The 21,444-nt window shown below is 29.5% G+C and overlaps 5 protein-coding genes across 5 annotated transcripts; 2 read left to right on the top strand and 3 right to left on the bottom strand.

Annotated features, from left to right (window-relative positions):
* Positions 1–1,398: 1,398 nt before the first annotated feature.
* On the top strand, positions 1,399–5,804 carry LOC107172076 (uncharacterized). Its single transcript, XM_089228415.1, has 5 exons — positions 1,399–1,521; positions 3,012–3,231; positions 4,192–4,436; positions 4,986–5,103; positions 5,518–5,804. Exons 1-5 carry the CDS (start codon positions 1,399–1,401, stop codon positions 5,802–5,804), a joined length of 993 nt encoding a protein of 330 aa, XP_089084541.1.
* A 1,653-nt stretch (positions 5,805–7,457) lies between these two features.
* On the top strand, positions 7,458–9,583 carry LOC107164271 (leucine-rich repeat-containing protein 51-like). The gene is made up of 3 exons (XM_015512028.2): positions 7,458–7,575; positions 7,863–8,074; positions 9,317–9,583. The coding sequence occupies exons 1-3, from the start codon at positions 7,458–7,460 to the stop codon at positions 9,581–9,583; spliced, it is 597 nt and encodes a 198-aa protein (XP_015367514.1).
* Positions 9,584–12,120: 2,537 nt separating this feature from the next.
* Positions 12,121–13,202, bottom strand: LOC149054785 (uncharacterized). The gene is made up of 3 exons (XM_089228074.1): positions 13,152–13,202; positions 13,038–13,071; positions 12,121–12,917 (listed from the first exon to the last, which is right to left on the bottom strand). Exons 1-3 carry the CDS (start codon positions 13,200–13,202, stop codon positions 12,121–12,123), a joined length of 882 nt encoding a protein of 293 aa, XP_089084200.1.
* A 3,217-nt stretch (positions 13,203–16,419) lies between these two features.
* LOC107164270 (uncharacterized) lies at positions 16,420–17,873 on the bottom strand. Its single transcript, XM_015512027.2, has 2 exons — positions 17,631–17,873; positions 16,420–17,394 (listed from the first exon to the last, which is right to left on the bottom strand). The coding sequence occupies exons 1-2, from the start codon at positions 17,682–17,684 to the stop codon at positions 16,501–16,503; spliced, it is 948 nt and encodes a 315-aa protein (XP_015367513.2). The 5' UTR covers positions 17,685–17,873; the 3' UTR covers positions 16,420–16,500.
* Positions 17,874–20,673: 2,800 nt separating this feature from the next.
* Positions 20,674–21,169, bottom strand: LOC149054784 (uncharacterized). Its single transcript, XM_089229910.1, has 2 exons — positions 21,093–21,169; positions 20,674–21,014 (listed from the first exon to the last, which is right to left on the bottom strand). Exons 1-2 carry the CDS (start codon positions 21,150–21,152, stop codon positions 20,736–20,738), a joined length of 339 nt encoding a protein of 112 aa, XP_089086036.1. The 5' UTR covers positions 21,153–21,169; the 3' UTR covers positions 20,674–20,735.
* Positions 21,170–21,444: the final 275 nt, after the last annotated feature.

The following is a 21,444-nucleotide window of genomic DNA, read 5'->3' as shown; positions in this document are numbered from 1 at the left end:
AAATAATCATAATGTTGTGTGTTAAACGAAGTACGAACGAATTAAATATGTTTTTGTCATTAAAAAAGTCGATGCCACACTTTGTAATGGACTAGGACCTTGCTACTCACCACCACCACCACCATTACCACTTCCTCCTTGTTTATTTCCACCCCTGCATCTCCTTTAGCTCTACCGGTCCTTCCAGTCCCATCGTGCATTCCATCTCCACTTATTAGTTATTAGCCCAGTGACACTAGGCTCTTTATTAGCTACTCTTAAAGCAGCTGCTCTATTTTCACCACTTGCCCCATTCCTAGTTGCACTACCTCAAAACCAGGTCTTTGGACCCACCCCTACCGAGGTTACAACCCTGTAAGTTACCCTGTCAGTTAACTGCTTCTCCGCCTAAAAAAAAAAACACTTCCCAGTAGCTGCTAAATTATAGTCTATTGAAAAAAAAAAAAATCATAGGCATAATAAATTAAGAAATATAACTTATTTTTTTAATCGTTATTTTACTTTTATAGAAAATGTAATAATATATTATTACAATCGTTATTGCTGCCTTCCAATGGGTGACATATAATGAAGTCGCAAGTGCAGAAAAACTGCAGCTGGCCAATTTCGATTTTAGCAACTAATATTGAATATTGTGTTGTTGCTGTTGAAATTGAGGGAAAGGTTCAAAAAGAATACAAATAGCGATCCGTGCTAGAAATTGGCTGGCTCAAACCGATGTGAAAAAAAAGCATTGTGATCATAAACATGGTCATTATTCTGGTGCAGAATATTTTAGGATTATTTTACCGGTGTTGTCCTCTTGTCTTTAACTGAATTTACCGATTCCCCTCAGATATTATATACATGATTAAAATACTAACCCTAAAATATAGGAAAGGTAAATATGTATATTATGAAAAAATATATAGAATAAAATGTATTATATTATAATAAGCGAGTTACAAGTGGCATACTTTAATGTTTAATTTACTTTGTCTATTGGTCAAAAATAAATAAATAATAATAATAATAAAAAAAAATATTAATCATATAATTGCAATTATATGAATTTATTATTTTTTGACCTAACCTATCCTATTTAACAAGTTGGTATTGTAACCGTGTGTATAATATGCGAGGACAATAAATTACTGGTAAATTTGGCCGAAGGCAAATTGGTACATATACAACAGAAATTCCAGAAAAATACATAGATTTGATGAAACTTTTGTACATATGTTTATAATATAATAAGACTGTAGTAACCTAGCAAAACTTTATATTTATAGTTCAAGATTATGCCTTAGAACCTCAATATTTATGTATTATGATATTTTATATGTATTACAATTCAATAGAAAGCTACTGAAATTGTTTTATTATTCTGTTGGATAAAATATAAAAAATAAATTAACAATGAATAGAGGAAGTTATTCTGACGTTGAAGATGAAGATAATTTTGGTATGCATGAATACACGCCAGAAGACGAATACGGTGGCGAAAGCGATTTTGCGAACGATGCATTGTCTGTAATAGGGGTAATTTTTGTTGATTGTTATATCAAGGGGGAAGAGGAGTAAAAGACAGAATACTGATTTAATATTGTTCTTAGGTGTAAAATCATAAATATGACTTAGGGTATCGTAATACATTGTAGTCCTAGCGTCCTAGGTATATTATAATTTATTATTTTTATAACACTGTTCGTCGTGGTTTCACTCGTTGAAAGTTAGGATACAAATGCATTTTTATTATAGTATATAGGTACGAGATGATTGCATAACTAATTAAGCCATCGTTTCTCTCTTTTTAATTTACCGTTTTATCAAGACAAATATAGATTTAACACTTCAAGAAATGTCTAAGATAGCAACTAAGCTTTTTTCGAATATATTATGTAAAATCAGTTTACTCGACCCACATGACAATTATTTACACTTTGCAATTGAGACAAACCTGTCATTTTAAATTACACTACTTAATATTGGGCAATTAGGCATCTACGCACAGCTGGTATAACTTTTACCCAAAATTCAGGAAAAATAGGTTATTTCACAAATCTGCTGTTAATAATAAATTATAAGTAGAGCTGAAAATATAACGTTATAAAAAATGGTTTTGCACCATAAAAATTTAATTTTCATAGTAAATTAAAAAATAACCAGAGATGTCTTAAAAGTTGAAATTCTAAGATTACCTTAAAAATAAAAAATAAAACTTCCCTACTTTTTTTTCAAAAATTCATGAAATTTTTATATTTTAAAAACAATGCTGAGTTCATGGAAATTCCATCCCTTTTAAGTAACAATAGTAAAGTATTATTCCATGTGTTAGAGAATTTTATAGATTAGGAAAACCTATATTGTCCTTGACCGTTATATCCTGACAGTGACTAATTAATAGGAGTATCTACTGTTATAGGTTGGTACAAAAAGTGATATGCGTTTGTATTAAAATTGTATAATGTTCGATTTCCGTTTACGCCAGAGGAATTTTCACCGTAAAAGTTTAAAAATCAACGATCTTCATTTTTAAGCAAACCTTATGTATTTTAGTCCCATAAAATATTAAGTAATTTTAAATTTTTAAATCGTCGTGAATGTTTTTTTACACACACGTAATATTGTTTTTGCACCACTTAATTTTTTGGTTTCCAAACAATATTTACTGAAATATCTTATATATACTTTCATACTAAATAGTATATATATAAATATGGTTTCGTTAGGAATATTACCTTTTTTGATTTGACACGAGGGAGGTATGCGTATGTTTTAGGAACAAGTTTTTTTTTTTTTTTGCAGAAAAAGACGTCATATATTTTGAAAGTGCACGTTCTCGAATTTTTCCACCCCCTCTTGAAATATTTTTTCAAGTGCCACGTTATTGCATATGATGATATCTAAGCATGAGATGCCTCTAATTTATTGTGACAACTCACTGCACCTTTACTGATTACTGATTGTACTTGCACCAAGACCATACGATTTTCTAATACTCGGTGAGGGTTTTCCATTTCACTTTTCAGGCGTACAAAGGCCAACGCAATAGTGACGATGAACGACACGGATTCGGAAAAGCTATCTTACCGAACGGCGACGCCTACGTAGGGACGTATAAAAACGGACTGAGGCATGGTCGAGGGCAGTACAGATTTGTAAATGGATCTATTTACAAGGGTTGTTACAGGGAAGGGCTGAGGAACGGCAAAGGAGTGATGATTTATAACGATAAGAGCAAATATGAAGGTAACTCTCAATACTTTACATTATAAGCAATAATAACCCTGACTCAGCCATTATAATTGGCACAGATTAAAATAAATAAATATATGTACATATAAAATTTAATACATGTCAGCGCCAGAATTTTAGTATTAGGGGAGCCATGTTGAGGCCAAAATTTTTTAAGGGCGCTAATATGTTATCTTGATATATATAAAAACAATAATTATGTCAGGAATTTGAGCTAAGGAAGGGGGTAAAACTCATATTGAGTTATTTTTTTATCGTGTAAACTTACTAAAACAATGATCTGTATTAGACATATATAAAAAGCATTTTTTTTCTAATAAAACATCTATTGATGTAAATACTTTTATATACTTAAAAATATAATGTAAATATAATACCTACAATTTAGTAATAATTTATAGCATAATATCAATTTTATGCATTTCTTTTTTCAAAACTCCCTTAATGTTCTTCATCGTCCTGTATACGAACCTGAGTGGTGATACCTCATCCCTAACCCAAAATTTTACACTCAATACCCTGAGCACACCATCAGACATCAATTGCAGTATAATTGAATATAACTAATAAAAACATAACTACAAGTATTTTTAACTGAGTAAACTATAGTTTGTATAACTAAGTAATAAAGAACATTTTTGTATTTAGCCGCTGTAAAACACACGTTACTTATGAGGCTTGAATACATATAGTGCATAGCTTTTAAAACGTTGTTTACCCCATAGTCCATACATTGTGACTAAATATTTTCATATATTCTTATAAATCAGGTCCATAAGATCGTTTTCAATAGGCGATTATGATTTATTTTCAATTTTTAATTTTAGATTGGCCACAGGGGTCCCAAAATTTTTTAGGGTGGGCCCGGCCACATCCTAGCACTGCCACTGATATACGTCTTTTATAATGTAACATTGATTTTTGAATGTTGAACACAATACTATCATTGGAAAGGTTATTGGATAAACAATAAAAAAGACGGTGAAGGGGTTTTCAAGTTCAAAAACAACGACAAATTTTCCGGAACGTGGAAGTCTGATATGAAACACGGGTTGGGAACCTATACGTTTTGTAAGACTGGAGCCGTTTTGACGGGAATGTGGCTGAATGACAAGAGAGTCAACAACTTTCAAGTTTTTTATCCAATTAGTGGCATTACTGGTTTCACGTATTATGGCACGTGGGATGAAAACGAAATGGTGAGTGATGATTAAAGAATGGACTTTAATGCAAAAAATTTCTGGTACATTTTAGTCTCAAAATTTTTAAAATATACTTAACAAGCATAGGTACTATACAATAATACAATTTGTGCTAACACATCATAGTACTAAAATATCAAACCAATAATACACAAATAGGGCTTGTAAATCGAAGAGCCAGAAATTTCTAAAAAATAAATAATCTTATAATAATAATACATGATATGCATTTAATATAGCTTATTAATTTGAGTGAAACATTGAAAAATATGCATTTTAACAACAACAAACGACTAAAATATAAAAAGTAAAATAATAATATAAAAAGTTTTAAATTAAGAAATCATCTACTTTGATTCTAACCAGAATTTAATGTTTCTGTTTAAAAGTCTTGAAGCGTTTAAATATTGTAATCGATATTATTATTATAATATTAATGATATGTACATAGGCAACATACGTCATTGTAAGGACAACATAAATCTAAAATTAAACATTTAAAATTCTAACAATAACTTAAACATGTTTAATATAACGCCGTTTAAGGTTACCGGGAAAGGATATTTTGTGTTCGGACATTTAAAGTGCATGCAAAGTGGCGAATACATCGAAAATCCGTTTTACAAAAACACGAAATCCAGTGAACTACAAAACAACATATGCAGTAAGTTATATATACACTCAAGAAAACCGTTTACACAACCGTCCAACGGCTAAATTATGAATTTCATGCTGACAATGGCGTATAATATAATATGTGATAATATTATGGATAGTTCTACGGCTTGGGTCTAAAACGGCTAATCCCACTTATCAAGACTTATTTCGGTAGGCGATTGGGACTGTAAGTAGTTTTTTTAATTGAAATAACCTGTTGAAAATATTTCAAATTTTACTTTCGCCTACCTAATTATAACATTAGCCTTTTTAATTCATATTGGTCCCATTTTTGGACCAAAGCCTTAGAATTATATTATTATAATATTATTTCACATATTATAATACCAGGTATAATAATACACCTATTATACCGTGCGTTGATATTATTTTTATCCATGTGCCTATGCTTTTCGCGTAGAGTCTTTGTGGTTGTCAAACAAAATAATGCCGATCATCAGTGGCATGTTGCCGCGTGTGCCAAAAACGAGGTCAGTGGCCAGAGCGAGGTCTTCATGTGACACGAGTTTCCTTTTAGCCGACAAAATGTCTACGATTGACGTGCCGGCGCCGACGACGAGTCGTATGGAAATGTACGAGCACAAAGATGACTTTTGGGCTGAAATGGAAGAACTAGAAATCGATCCGAAACTCAACCTGCAGGAAGTTGATACAAAATCGTCAAATTACAATGATCAAAACGAATGACATCATTCATACACCTAAGTGTATGATAAAATTACCTATCATATGCACCTAAACTATTACACTCGAAATATATTATCTGATTTTTCGATATCTATATAACTATATAACATATTTAGTAACAACTACCATTGATGACTAAAAACATCAGAAAATTATATTCTTACAATTGCGATGTTCTAATATAATTTTACGAAAAGGTGTTTCTGCTTTCGTATTTAAAAAAAAACAATAACAAATAATAAGCGTCATAAAAAATAATATGTAAACATAAATATTAAAGTTAACAATTTATAGACATTGCGAACATTTGGTAGACGCTATAGTATAATATTGTGTTTTAACTTTCAACAATCGAGGCAAAACTTTCACACGAGTCTGTATAAATTGCAAATTGTAGACTGTAGGACTGTGGCAAAGGTTCTCAAACTTTGGTATAAGACTAAGACCATTGCAGTGGATACCTATTAACAAAATATAATGAATAAAGACCCTAATATTTTAATGGTTTATAATTTTTAATGGTTTTGTTTTTAACTGTTATGTAGTGCCGTAGTGGTAACTTCGACGACTGATCCACAATAAATAAATATTACCTATGTATAAAAGGAAAAAAAAATTAAGAATCTTATTGAGCTGGTTTGGTAATAAAAGTGTGAACTCTTAATCTCAATAATAAATCAATTTAACTCGAAAATTATTAACGGACTATATTTTTTCTCGATTTTATTGTTATTAAATAATTAATCACATAGTGTAATACAAAAAGAAATAGAATTTATTTACTTATATTGGACATTATTATGATAAATTATAACTTAGGTTTATGATACACATTTTCGAAAATGAATTATTTTTAATATTATCAGATTTAATGGAGGAAAAAGGTATTTATTAATACAATTTTTGTTCCCATAAAATTATGAGAAATTCGATTGGCTTCATATTATTTGCTTAAAATATATTGATTTAAGTATATTTTATATTTATATATATTTGTATTGACACCCAGTGGCTTATATAATTAAATTAAATACATTATATAACAAAAAAAAAAACAGTGAGAGAATAATATGTAAACATTAGATACTAGGTACCTAAAGAGTTAAATACCTAATTATGAAAATAAACAACGTAAATACTTAATATTATATATATATATATATATATATATATATATATATATATATATATATAAGTAGTCATAAATGAAAATTTTACAAGACTGCAATTAGACAGCTAACCGACAACATTTTTTTATGCTAATCATTATTAATTAATGTTGCTTAAATTCGTATAGTATTATAATATATTATAATATTTTTATGTTTATTTAAACTTTATAAATGATACACCTAAAAAGGAATTAAAAATGCTAATTCAATGATAATTTCAATTTTTTTTAAATATAAATGATTTCATTGATTACGATTTATGAGTTAGAATACTTACATTTCAAAAAAGAAAAATTAAAACAATAATATCACATTACACGTAATTGTCTTGGATACAAGTTTATTGTCATACACTATTAAAATCAGTTATTTATTTATTTTTATAACATAATATTTTTTTTTTTTTTTTTTAATAGACTTACAATTTAAGCAGAAGTTAGATAATTATACAGGTGCTTACGTTAAGTTGAAATCCGCAACTATGAATGATTCGAGTCAAAACGTGCCAAAAATTCAACACATTGATCCTAAGTTTGTTCAAGACATTAAAATAGGGAAACCTTTGGATTATTCGTCCAAGAGCCTTAGGACGGTTGACAGTAAGAATATAAACAATACTGTCAGTCGAAAATTATTCACACTGCAGTGCAATTACATAATCAAATTAGAACACCATAATAATATTTTCAGAGTAATTGTCGCATTAATATAACGTCCATTATTTTTACAATTTCGTAAATAAAATCTAGGTAGGTACAGATGCATATAAGAACACTGCACAAATGCAGCGTCAATAAAGTTATTTTTATTACAAAAAAACCATGAAAAAATACAGTTTCGATTTACCACAAGTACATCGATGATTTATTTATGATTATTTTTTTAGAACTAATTGATGAGACACCGCTGTCAGTCAGAGTCCATGGAGTTCCCGGAAGAGGCGCCAATAAGAAATTCATCAGTGGAGCAATTTGGTTGAATAATAATCATTTGACGAGCTTACAAGGCTTGAACAAATCTGTTGAACAGATGCTCGAGTTGCCGTCATATTTGATTTGGATTGACGTTTCTTATAATGAATTTAAAACCATTGGCCAGGTAAAAACTATAACTGCTGCAAGAGTTTAATTGTTTGATTTTTTAAATTCAAGGTCAGCACGAACAATTATTATTACGATTAGATATTGCATATTCTTATATTTAAATTTAATCCCGTTGTTCATCATCATATTCGACTTTTTATTGTGACATTCATGAATTCAAATCATTTTTTTTAAATTTTAACCAACTTGTCTACACGTTTTTTCAGCATAGGTATCTACATCATATCTACTACATCAAAACGTCCATTTTTGGTCGAGAATAACGAAAACCTAGAAAAATACTCGAGTTTCATGTTGTTAAAAACAAGCAAACATTTTATGTATCTTAGTAAACCTTGAAATTTCATTATAAATTCGGTAAATTTATTTTAGGTAGTATACCTACCTAAGTAGTATATTTTTGTTCATTAAAATCCCATTTTTACAAGGAGATGGTAAAAGTTCATAGAGGAATATTCTGATCGAATACATTTGTTATAACACAAAACCATAGACTTTTTGAATAAAACTTCTATTTAGACGATTCATCGTGTTCTTTTATTACTTGGATTAATTTTTTCGGGTTTATGAAAAGGTTTTAAAAACCAAAAGTTTGCATAACACATCTTTCAAATATTTTGACAACATGTGTGATAATATTGTGTAAATGGTAAATATTTTTGTGTTAGTTACAGACACACGTTTTTTAAAAATACTACGAATTTATGTTATACGGTAAAAAAAATTGTGTTCCAGTAAAACATATCAGCTTGACTTTTAAAATCCCACTGTAAAAAAAAAGTGTTAAAAACCTGTATAATTTTATGAACGTATTGTGAACTGGCCTATTATTACCTCTTACACAGCACAATATTATGGTCGGTATTAATAATAATAATAATAATTTATTTACGGAAATAAATTCCAATTAAAAAAAATATTGTGTAATGACAGTTTGTGTTATGGTGCACATATTATGGGTTACAAGTTAAAATTAATGTGAATATGAATAACATAAAATGGAACAAAATAGAGAAAAGATCAAAACAAAAACAAAAAAGAAAGAACGCATTTGTATATAAATATTAAATAACTATTTAGGCATTTAAACTTAAAGATATCATATAAAAATAGCGATTGTTTATTTATATATCGTCAATGTTGACTTGTTAATGATTAGAGAATATTAAAATCTAAAAGTGTATACTTAATATGACTCAATATGCTATTAAAGTGTGCTGTTAAATTAATTTTTCAGGAATTTCTTCACTTTCAAAATTTAAGGATACTGTACATGCACGGAAATCAAATAAATGACATTCTGGACGTTATAAAACTAAAATCACTTTTAAAATTACGAACATTAACTCTACACGGAAATCCGATATCAAGGCTAGTCAATTATCGTGCTCTTGTATTGTTTTATCTTTCGCAGATAAAAAGTTTAGACTTTTCGTTAATCACTCGTCAAGAGAGAAGTGTGGCTTCGCCGATAACCTGTAACACAGTGAACAAAGTAAATTAAAATGATATTGCAAATAAATACGTTTTTTTATTTATTTCCATTGTAATTAATTCCTATTTTATTTATTATTATATTATCAACTAATTTATTATTTTTTACTATGCATATTATTAATGAAACAAAATTTCTATCTTGACAAGGTAGTGAATTTTAACCAGCGAAAGATAAAAACAATAAATATATAGTAGTGTGATAATAGATCCATTATACCTAACCGTGAAGACTTGACGTAATTTTAACTTCCATACTGTCATTTATTTGATTTCCATGCATGTAGAAAATGGTATTTCTCCCAGGAGAAAAATGGACGGCAAATTAAACTTTTAATTTATGAAGGATAAAACATATCCAACAGAAGCTAACAACAATGTCTTTAAAATGGTGTTGAAAAAAAATACATTGCGTTATATTATACATTCAGTATATTATAATTATTTGAAAAATGTGTATCTATATCCGAATACAACAAAAGTATTATAATAATTTCTATACAATGTTTGTACCTACAGCAAATTAAATTTAATTGTACTTTAGAAACTGATTGAAACGTTAAACAACTTACTTTAAAAACTTTAATATATATGATAACTATTTATATAATCAAAAAAGATAATTTTCATCAGAAAATACTTTTTTGAATTATCTAGTAACTACCAATATTATAACCACAATATTAATATGAGTAATATCAATTTATTCAGAATAATGTTTAAAAAAATATATATTAAATCACAAATAAATTGCTTAGCAATATTGTAGAATAATTATATCTTATTTGAGTATTAAAATGGATATATATTAGTTATTTAAATAATATTTTGCATAAATCCATGTATGAATTTGCATTCAATAAATGCACAAATATATTCATTTAAATCAGATTATTTATTCTATAATAAGTTGTTACATAATATTACTGTGAAAAAATATAATTTTAGAAAGAAAATACTTTTTACGGAACTACTTATTGATATGAACTGTAACATAAACATCTTCAGAACGATATATAAAAAAAAAAATACAGACCTGAAAATATTAATAAAAAATGTGTTTGAAAAATGATTTATTTTTTTATTTTACAATTTGAAATACACATTACACAATCTATACAACATAGCACAATAAGTATATATGATATTATAATAGTAACATAACTTAATCTTGAATTAAGAAATCGCCCATTGGTGACACTTGGCTGGGAATTAACGCTGTCTAGAGTCTAGAACTTCGTTTTTATTTATAACAATTCACGGCACCAGTTCCTTTTTAGACGACGCTGAGGGTTTCCCGGTATGGTTTGAGTGTAGAGGCTTTTTATCAATGGATTTTGGTGGGTTTGTAGGCGATTATGAAAGCGTTTGTAGAAATTTACAGCTTCTTCTGTCACAGTTTTCATTGTGAGGTCTTTATGTAAGGTATAATTGGACACAAAAGGTGGAGCATTTCTAATTTTTCTAAGAGCAATATACTGGAACTGTTGGATTATGTTAGTATTAGATACTTTAGCAGTACCCCATAATTGAAGACTGTAGGTCCACATTGGTTTTAATAGTGTATTATACATAAGAACTGAAAAATGAATGAACAAATAAATTTGAAAAACTTATTTATATCCTAATACGTTAGTAGTAAAATTATTACCTACATTATGTACATTATGTAAAAAAGTGTAAAAAGCGGTGTCAATGGTTTTTAAAATTGAATGATTAAAATTAACATTGAAGTTAACTTCTGTCACATCAGTCAAACGAGCACCGGTTGATATTCTACGCTGTCTCAAACATATTAATAATAATATGGTGGCCATATTTAATATGTTTTGTTAGGTTATTTCTGAACCGATCAACATTGTTCGAGGTTAGTGACCAGAAAAGTGGTAGTGATGATTCAACTGCTCTTATACAGTAATTTACTGGGTTTTGCGATGAGAAAATATTTGAGCACATCGATCATAATAATATTTTGTTTAATGTAGCACGAGTACCAACGAAAAATATTATAAGAAACCGGTGGACTTAAATTTTAAGTGTATACTCCTATTAATACAGTGACCGGATTGTGTATGCAAATACAACCGTTCACAACTTGATTAATGATCAAAATAAACTCAATATAATATTTTGAAATCTTTCAACCACCGACTGGTGGCAAGGAAACGAATAGTGAATACTCATCTAACCTTAAATAATGATTAATATTACTGAATGTATTGGTAAATTATCAATAATATAGTTTGTTCAAAGGTTAGACATTTTTTAAATGTTTCATATAAAACATAATTCGAACACAAATTCTAGAATCAATACAATAATGATAAAATTTGATTATTTGATTCTGTAAATATAATGCGTAGGTTTATAATAGTTATTGAAAATAATAAATTATTTAATTTCATTTAAGTATTTTCATTTATTAAAATCCCAAAGTATAATCATTAAAAACAGAGTAATAATAGCGTTCAAAATTTTTCAATAATATTTTATAAATGTGTTCTTATATTTTCAAGAACACTAAAAACGTTATGTTGACAAAATCATCTAACAACCGCAAGCAGGGACCTTAGCGAGGACTGGAGGCAGGTTGCATGGACCGGGTGGTGGGAAGCATGGTGCTGGACATCCGCATGGTGGAGGAATCAAAAACAATTGTGGTAGACCTGCTGGGGTTTGGAATACAATATCAGGTTTTTGGACGTACACGCCGGGATTGAAGAATATTTTTGGTAGTGGAGCGGGTGGCAAAACGACTGGTGGAGTCGGTAATGGGGCTGGCAATGCGAAGAATATTTTGTTTGGATCAGGAGCTGGTGCGTACGTGACAGTCTGTTCTTTAATTACGTTTCCACCGTTTACGACGATAGGACCTGGTGCCGGAGGTGGAAGTATGATTGGTGCAGGTGCTGGGGCTTGCTTTAGTTTGACAAGCAAATTAGCGCCTGGACCGGCGGGAACGACGATTGGTGCGGCTTTTCCTTTGACTGACGGTGTTTGTATTATCACTGGTCCCGCTGCTGGTCCCGAAGAGATGACAAGAGGTGCAGGTGCGGGTACCGACAGGGTTGTAGCCACGGTCGGGGCAGGTCCAAAGGCCGGGGCTAAGGGCGGTGCAACTGGAAGTGGGGCAAGGGGCGAATATGGTGCTGCTGCCTTAAGAGTAGCTAATAAAGAGGCTAGTGCCGCTGGGCTAATAGGTGGAGATGGAACGCATGGTGGGACTGGAAGTACTGGTGGGGCTGGAAGTACTGGTGGGGCTGGAAGGGGTAGGGCTGGAAGACATGGTGGAGCTGGAAGGGGTAGGGCTGGAAGACATGGTGGAGCTGGAAGGCATGGTGGGGCTGGAAGACATGGTGGGGCTGGAAGGCATGGTGGGGCTGGAAGGGGTAGGGCCGGAAGACATGGTGGTGCTGGAAGGCATGGTGGTGCTGGAAGGCATGGTGGGGCTGGAAGGCATGGTAGAGCTGGACATCCACCACATGGAACAGCGTTGACCTGTTTATCGAAAAGTATTAAAATTAGTTGGTCTGTTGAAGTAGAGTGTAATAATGTTGTAAATAAAAATATTTTCTTACCTTAGCTAAGCAAGCCACAGCCAAGATGGCTAATATTCCAAAACTATTCATTTTTTAATTTTTTTTATAATTTTTTTTTTAATGCACAGAATAGATGTGAGGATTGAAATACTTTTGCTGTTGTATGTGATGCCACAGAACAGTTCGACTTTTATACTCCACACGACTTGTATTTTGTTTAACATACGTCCACGTTCCTTTAAATTGATAACGGATATGCGATCAATCAAACGTTCATTTTGTAAAATATCTTTATGGCACATTTATGCTTATCAACTGATATAGATGTAATATCTATTTGTATTACATTTAGTTTGTTTCAATGATAATTTAAGATAGAGGTCATTATTGGTATTTGTTTTGAGAACATATATTAATAATGTTACTCATGGGTCATAATTTAAATATTTTGTGTTAAATATATAACATATACACACGCATTAGGTACTTACTTGATCTGAAATATTATGTATATGATTTTTCTTTATATAGTTACAAGTGTGTAATATTAATATAAATTAAGATAGATAAAGAAGATAGATTAAATATAATTCCTTCATCGAAATAAATCGCATTGAAAAATACTCTTATTTATTAAATACACAAATTATATTTTATAAATAATTTATTTAAATTAAAAGTACTAAAATTAAAGATAAATTTTTTTTTTATTGAATTTCCCATAAATTTGTTCGTTATGTTAGAATTATTCCAGAAATATAAATTTGTGTTAATAAACATAGGTAACTCATAACTTCATAACTTTATAAGTAATATGTGTGTTCCTTGGAGTTTAGTTTTAGTTTATGTAATTTAGTTCGGAAATTTATGATTGACGAAAATCGTAGACGAAATTATAAGAGTTATTGAATATTAGGAAAAGAAAGAATTTAAAACTTAAAAAAAATCACTGAATGACACAAGCAGAAAAAGATATAGAAATTTAAATTGTTTAATTATGAATTTAATTCTTTTCATTACTTTATCTTACGATGGTTTTTTTTCTTAATTTCGATCACAAATAATCACAATGTAAAAATAAAATTTCTTTTGCGACTTATTAGACCAATAAAATAATATGTTTAATAGTACTTTAATTTGTCCAAATTAGTAATAATTTCAGTAAAATTTATGAAATTATCATAATAATTTTTTTCCGAGTCTTAATTTTTTTTTTTTTAATATAATATTTCATGCGTATTGTACGTAGGTAAATATTACGGTGTATTATAATAGGGGCTAAACAGCAAGTGAGTAATGTAACCATAATACAAAACTAAAATGAAAATCTAGGTATGTGATCTTATTTTCAAATTCAAATTAATTATGGTGTTCATGCTATACTATATTAGACTTGTTCGGATTTTGAAAAGGACAAGGAATATCGGTTCTTATTTAACGTATATTTTATTCTAATTCATTAGAAGGATTTATCAAATTTTATATGTAATCATCAATTAATTTTATGTATCTATTTGCTATTAACTATTCACTAGTAACATGTTTTTTTTTTGATAACTAAGACTGTAAACTTATTGATATCTCATGAACAAAGATGATAAGCTATCATTGAAAATTGTAGTTATTTTCTAATCAATTTTAAGAACGTGAACGAATAAAAAACAATGTTTTTGTATTTTTCTTATATAAAAGCCTATATCAAAGTCGGACAAATATGTCTTGCGTTCATTAACTCTTCGTAACATAAATTTGTAAAAAAAAATAAATAATCACTTAGAGAGTTGTGATTTTAGCATTAGCTTGTTATACCGAGGTAAGAATGTAATAATGACATTTTATCGAACTAAATATCTAACAACATATTTTTTTTATTACAAAGGCTAAAGCAGATTCATGTGGAAATTATCCAAGCCCTCTGCCTTGCCAACTAAACTCTTATATTCTTATATTCTCCAACCACCTCCACCGCGATGCTTAGCAATACAACCATGCTTAGCAGTACCACCATGCCAACCATCATTTCCTCTTACACTTCCGTGTGTCTTCTTGTTTACTAGCAAAAAGTTTTGGATCAGTATCTTATTTATATTTAAATTATAAAATTATCTGATATTTGCTATATTTGTTTTTAACAGGTGTTAACCTATGAATATATGAAGCTCCAAATAAAATAATCTATTATATTTATTTACAAACAATTAAATTGAAATTTAGTATCTAAATATAAGTTATGAATTTAATGCGACCAATTTGTAATTCTGTCTATTGTCAAAAGAATTACCTCGAGCGTTATTTTTTATTGGCTTGATTTTTATTTACTATTTTAAGCAATTATCTTAAACAAAACCAATTAAATAGAAAATACTAATCAGTCAAAAATTAAATAATTAATTTCCTATTTCTATCAATAGACTTTTTGTAACTCTATCGTGGATTTATTGCGATTTATCTATCGATTAATAGTTACTACTACATATTATTCTACATCAATATTAATAAAACTGTGTGTGTATCAAACAATGAACTAACTTCAGTACCTAAGTGATCATTAGTTTATTGTTATTTTTTTTTTTTAACATACATAATTTTGTACCTATTCCAAACGTAATATACGAGTGCGTGTATAACCTTAAGAATAATATCATTCCCTTAATCATATTATACTGATTTCGATTGCGAGGATTGGATTACACCTAGTGGTGAAAAGGTGTGTGAGAGGTGACGTTACTAGAATCTTGTGATCTTTTAAAAAGTGTGGAAGATTATGTTAACCCCTCATCCTTATGAATACAGCTAAAATACGCTCTTTATTATACTCTTTTTAAACGATTATCTTTATAATATATGTTTATTATATAATATATAATATATAATATATTATAATATAACATCATATTTATTATATAATATATTATAATATAACATCATATTTATTATGCAAATAAAGATGATTATATGAGTATATAAATTTGAATAAGAATTATCGACTTGGAAACTAATGAATTGTCACGATATTTTTACACATATTATTGATACTCGGGAAGTGTTTATTCGACCTATATAGGTTTCTATAGATTATAGGAGGCTCATACAGGATATTTTTGGCTCACTAAAATAGAATCCACTCCACTATTTATTGATTACCCATATCGGTCGAATTACTTAACTGCAAAGCAATAAATCTCAGTACACATAGTCTGTGTCACACACACTAATATACCCGAGAACATATCCCCATATTTTATATTTGTTCATTTTTACCGAGCAAATTCAGGTTATATAGCTATAGTTGGTGATAAATAAACAATTTTTAATAAAAAATGTCCACAGTTTATTTATTTGGTTACGATTTACAAATGGTTTTAAATATTAAAGACATATAAATTTTTTAGGATTCTTTTCTAGCAATCTGGAAATATTGGTTAGGCAAAACACCTGGTGGTAACGCATACACTTTTGGAATTTCAAATTGTGAATTACAATAATCTTGTGGCGACTGTCTGCCATTGATCGATTTGAGACATGCTTTTGACGGATGTGTGGTAAAAAATATTTTTTGCGCTTCGGGGGCAGGTAATACTGCAGTTGGATAGGACCGAGGATCAGTGTTCTGTCCTTCATTAATCACTATCGGACCAGGTGTACCGTACGGCATGATTAAAGGTGGCGGGGCTGGGTAAGGTTGTGGGATGGACACGACGATGGATGGTGGGGGTCCAGTTGGTACGATGATGGGTGGGGGTCTGGGTTGTTTTTTTGGTAGGTTTATGAATAAGGGACCTGGGGCTGGGCCGGGAACTATGATTTGTGGCGCCGGTGGTGGCAAGGGTGGTAGTTCGGTGAAAACTGTGTCCGATTTCACAGAACCAATTGGTGGTAGTAAACCGGAAGAGGACAACGTCTTCAATAACGGAAACAGCACGTCTCGTGGTACACCGGAAATCGACGTGGGGCTGGCTGAAGAGACAGCAGCAAGCAAGACGAGAACAGAGATTGGTGACAGTTCACTCAGCACCGTTGAAGACGACGAGACTGCATTCAATAGGGCTACAAGCGTAGGAGGTGGCAACGTTTTGTAGAGCTCGGGTGTTGCTGACAGTGCGTTCACGATTGACACCAGTGCTGAAGAGGGTAGAGAATTGAGTGTTGACGTCGAACACAAATTGGTTAACAGGGGGCCTAATGGTGCCGTGCAGACTGGAGACTTATCCACATTTACGATGCTGTCTTGTAGATCTGAGCCTTCTTGGGAACAAGGAACCGCGGAAATCCCATCGGAACCCTAATTTAAAAAAATAAAATAATTTTCAATATTTAATTCAAAGTTTCTCAATTCTAGTCCGAGAAATAATTGCATAATATTATTCGGATAACACAATCAATTAATAATCGATCTGTTATCAATTGTTGTTTATTTTATAGTGTTTACAAAAAAGATATGTATACAAATAGAAAAAAAATTATTGTTTATGTTTTGATCGCTCAAAAGAATTGCCATAGGTATTTATATATAATTACCTTAAAATCCAAGAGACACACAATCAAGCAGGCAACTAAAATCGACCACTTCATTCCAAGACTTGACTGGATATCGAATATAATCTTAATGCACTCATAATGTGTTTCACACTTCCTTATATATGTAATTTGAATTTCATTTAATATAGTGAGATGATAAATGAAGAAGATTTCACAAGTGTAAGACCGTTGTACGTGATGCAACCGTAAACCAGTGCGACAATATAGTATCAATAAATGGAACGTCGTTGAGTATATCTCATAGAGTAATATTACTTTATGATATACCTTAGAACGACTTACTCGAGCTATAGATAAGATAGTAAAAATATTGTTTTGTAAAATGTTGTATCATTCATTTTATTGTTTATTGTAAATAATTGATTTGATTCTTGTAAAGATACGCACAAATATTAAGTTGGCTTTTATAATAATAAACCTAATAAAAAAACAAACAAATCTATAACATTTAAGAAATAATAATAAACGAATTATCGTGGTATTCGTACAATTTCAAGGATTATTAAATTTAATTGACTGATTATGTATATATTTAATTATATATAACCTATATTAATATAAACACATAAATAAATATTAAATACTAAATGTCTAAATATATTATTCCATCTTTATCGAGAAATCAATTTTATACTTTAATCACACACTTTCCAAAAAATGTGTAACTGACAATATATTGGTTATTCATTTAAAATAATTTTACATCATATCATATTTTTCCTATTGGTACCTAAATTATACATTGTAAATCTTGCTTTTAAGATTTTGATGTAAAAACATAAACAGAGACTACACAAACAACATTTTATGACTTAGGTATATTTTTTTCTTCAGTTATCACCTAACCATTCTGACAATGTATGATACCTACATATTTGATATTCATTATTCGGTTACAAAATAAATTAATTTTGTTCAATAAAATACCTTTTTTTTTTTTGATTTCTAATGTAACAAATTTGCTTAGACAAATAGCCATATTTAAAGAAAATAATAAGCTTGAAAATTTTTTGGAAATAAATAATATATAATATAAATATAATTTATAAAATATCTTATATTGTTACATTCAAATGTGTAAATACATACCGTGTGTACCACAGTAAAGTATGGGTAGAAATGCACAATATTACAAATTTAATTTAATTTCAATCAATGATAATATAATAATAAGAAAATAAGGAGAGCCATCAAATTTAAAAATCTTCCGCGGTTTATCAAATCTTTTAAATTTAAACGAACCATCTACTATGGGTATTTTTTAATTTATACCTTTTGAAATTAATTGTTATGATTTAAGTCTTTTTTTAAGTCATAATAGTGTTACTTCCCGTGTCACCGTAAAACTATTTTTCTGGCACTGCTGTCTATTTATAACAACAGTGTAGTTCCTATTGCTGTTTAAGGCAAATGTTTTTTTTGTTTCTATACACATCCAAAAACATTTCTACGATATGCCGGCATGCCTGCAGTATGCTCCGAAACAATAAATTGTGATTATTTTTTAATATTTTGACGGTCATTGACGTGGTGGCTGTGTACATAATTTATATAATACTGCATAAGTCAAACATAATCAAATTAAAACCAAATAATAGTACCTACTATAGTTGTTTGATTTTTAAAATATTCTAAATTTATTATGTTCCACATTATGTTCACATCCATCAAAACCTATAATAATTTAATGATGTATTAGTTAATAGATAATTAAATGAAATCTATAAGTTTAATATAATATTATATGTAACATAAACACAACGCTTGCTTCATAATTATTACGAATCAATATTTTATAAGATTTTTTTCCAACAATTTTTTCAAGATTTGTAGCTTTTGTCATAAACAGATAAATAAATGATCCACTCAATTCATGCATATTAAACAACGCCAGTTGATAACCATGTTATAGTAGTAATATAGTATTATAGTAAATAATAATATTGAGTATATCAAATATTTTAAGCACCTAATTAAAAGTCTCACGATCTATTGCAATAATTCAAAAACATGAGGTAAGCTTCATATACTTATTGATTTACAACCTAATGTTGTCGGCTGTGAATTTTTGTTTAAAAAAAATAACCAGAACTATTGTAAGATTAGGGATAGGTAAATTGATTTTTCAATTAAATAATAGATTTCATATTATTCCTCATCATATATTTCTTTTTGAGCTATTATGTAAGACGCAATAGTATATTATCGACATTGCATTAAGTGGACTTTATTGACAGTCACTATATAGTATTTATATTGTACAGGGGCGTATTTATGGAGGGGGGATGAGAGGGCTTCAGCCCCTTCCCCCTCCCCTCCCCCCGTAATCCAGGAATTGTTTATGAAGTCTGCTTATTATGTCCTATCAGATGGAAATTTTCTAACATATGTTAGTTGTTTTGGCTGAATTGGGAATTTCTGTTGGAGAAAATACCACAGTCCCCTCCCCCCCCCAAAAAAAAAAAATCTTAATACGCCCCTGATATTGTACATATGTATAAGTTTTTTTATACAAATTTATTTTCATATTATTTTCAATATGGGTATTCAAATTATTCTCTTTATTAGATTCTGATTGCTATAATTATAGTCAGACGATGTATTATACATATTTATTTATTTTTATTAACTTAATTATTGAATTTTGTTAGACGTTAGTACAATATTGTAATTAAAATGTCATAAAAATGATGATACCTAGCTGTGTTACAATTTATGACCAGCAATGTCATATGATAAAAGATATTGTTAAATATTCACAAGTTTACAAAGTAGTATTAATAAAACATATTAGTTACAACTATTTTCATTCTTTATTAAAACTAATCGTAGGTATAAAATAATAACTATAAACATAATATTTATAATAAATTCAATACATGTGTTCTATAATGTAATTTATTAAACAAGTAAAAAAATTTGCACAAAGTTGCGTAAAATATGATTAATAATCTGCTAAAATATGTAGGTAATTGTTATTGCTGAAATTAATATTAAATTATAAATTGTATGTTTAAAATTGATAAAAAGTTCGTTATATAAGATCATTTTGCGCCTGTTAGATACGAGTTTTAATAATTGTCTTCATTCATCTGTTGAAGTTGGTTTTGGTTCAGGTAAAGTTGAAGGTGGTGTTTCCGATGCAGATGGTGATGTGGGAATTGAAGACGAAAATAAGTTTTCTAGTTTGGAAAAAGGAAAAGGTAACATAGAAGATGGGCGCGGAAAGTTGTTGATGAGAGGTGGCAAAGGGGATAAAAACGGAAAGTTAAAGGATTTGCTATGATCTGGAAATGGATCGTCGGGTAGGTTATCTGGTAACGACGAAAGTGATTCGTGGGTATCTGGAATGTCGGCTAAGACCTTATTTACATAAAATAAAATAATTTGTTGTGATATTATAGTTATTTTCTTTTATATTAAACATATGCTATACCTTACCATGGCTGAACAGATAATCGCTAAAGCTGCGGCGGCTCTTATTGCTCTCAATGAAATCATTTTGTTACCTGTGGATCGTTAAAATGACGACAAAAAATTCTTGTAAACCATTTATCCGGTTATGCTTTTATACGTAAAATATTTACGATTTGTTATCCAAGTCAGCACGTTTTTTATAACCGATCGGATAAGTGCTATCAACTGTTTAACAATTTTACAATATTACAGAAACTATAGAATAATCATTGAAAAGATAATATTGATATTATAATGTTGTCTGTAGAGGATAATAGTAAGTTGCATATTTGCATATTTTCATATTTTTAATCATAGATGTATTCATTCATTATTA

The sequence above is a fragment of the Diuraphis noxia genome, unplaced genomic scaffold, assembly GCF_037042655.1.
Source record: "Diuraphis noxia isolate RWA-SAM2 unplaced genomic scaffold, SU_Dnox_SAM2 contig0005, whole genome shotgun sequence".
Classification (NCBI taxonomy): domain Eukaryota; kingdom Metazoa; phylum Arthropoda; class Insecta; order Hemiptera; family Aphididae; genus Diuraphis; species Diuraphis noxia.
This window is presented reverse-complemented; position numbering and strand designations above follow the sequence as displayed.

Coding starts and splice junctions, on each gene's coding strand:
- LOC149054785 (XM_089228074.1), bottom strand. CDS start 13,202: ATGAATAGTTTTGGAATATTAGCCATCTTGGCTGTGGCTTGCTTAGCT. Junction 13,072..13,151: donor CTGTGGCTTGCTTAGCTAAG/GTAAGAAAATAT, acceptor TTCGATAAACAG/GTCAACGCTGTTCCATGTGG. Junction 12,918..13,037: donor ATGTGGTGGATGTCCAGCTC/TACCATGCCTTC, acceptor CATGTCTTCCAG/CCCCACCATGCCTTCCAGCT.
- LOC107172076 (XM_089228415.1), top strand. CDS start 1,399: ATGAATAGAGGAAGTTATTCTGACGTTGAAGATGAAGATAATTTTGGT. Junction 3,232..4,191: donor CGATAAGAGCAAATATGAAG/GTAACTCTCAAT, acceptor ATCATTGGAAAG/GTTATTGGATAAACAATAAA. Junction 5,104..5,517: donor ACTACAAAACAACATATGCA/GTAAGTTATATA, acceptor CTTTTCGCGTAG/AGTCTTTGTGGTTGTCAAAC.
- LOC149054784 (XM_089229910.1), bottom strand. CDS start 21,152: ATGATTTCATTGAGAGCAATAAGAGCCGCCGCAGCTTTAGCGATTATC. Junction 21,015..21,092: donor CGATTATCTGTTCAGCCATG/GTAAGGTATAGC, acceptor TATGTAAATAAG/GTCTTAGCCGACATTCCAGA.
- LOC107164270 (XM_015512027.2), bottom strand. CDS start 17,684: ATGAAGTGGTCGATTTTAGTTGCCTGCTTGATTGTGTGTCTCTTGGAT. Junction 17,395..17,630: donor TGTGTCTCTTGGATTTTAAG/GTAATTATATAT, acceptor TTTTTAAATTAG/GGTTCCGATGGGATTTCCGC.
- LOC107164271 (XM_015512028.2), top strand. CDS start 7,458: ATGAATGATTCGAGTCAAAACGTGCCAAAAATTCAACACATTGATCCT. Junction 7,576..7,862: donor GAGCCTTAGGACGGTTGACA/GTAAGAATATAA, acceptor TTATTTTTTTAG/AACTAATTGATGAGACACCG. Junction 8,075..9,316: donor AATTTAAAACCATTGGCCAG/GTAAAAACTATA, acceptor TTAATTTTTCAG/GAATTTCTTCACTTTCAAAA.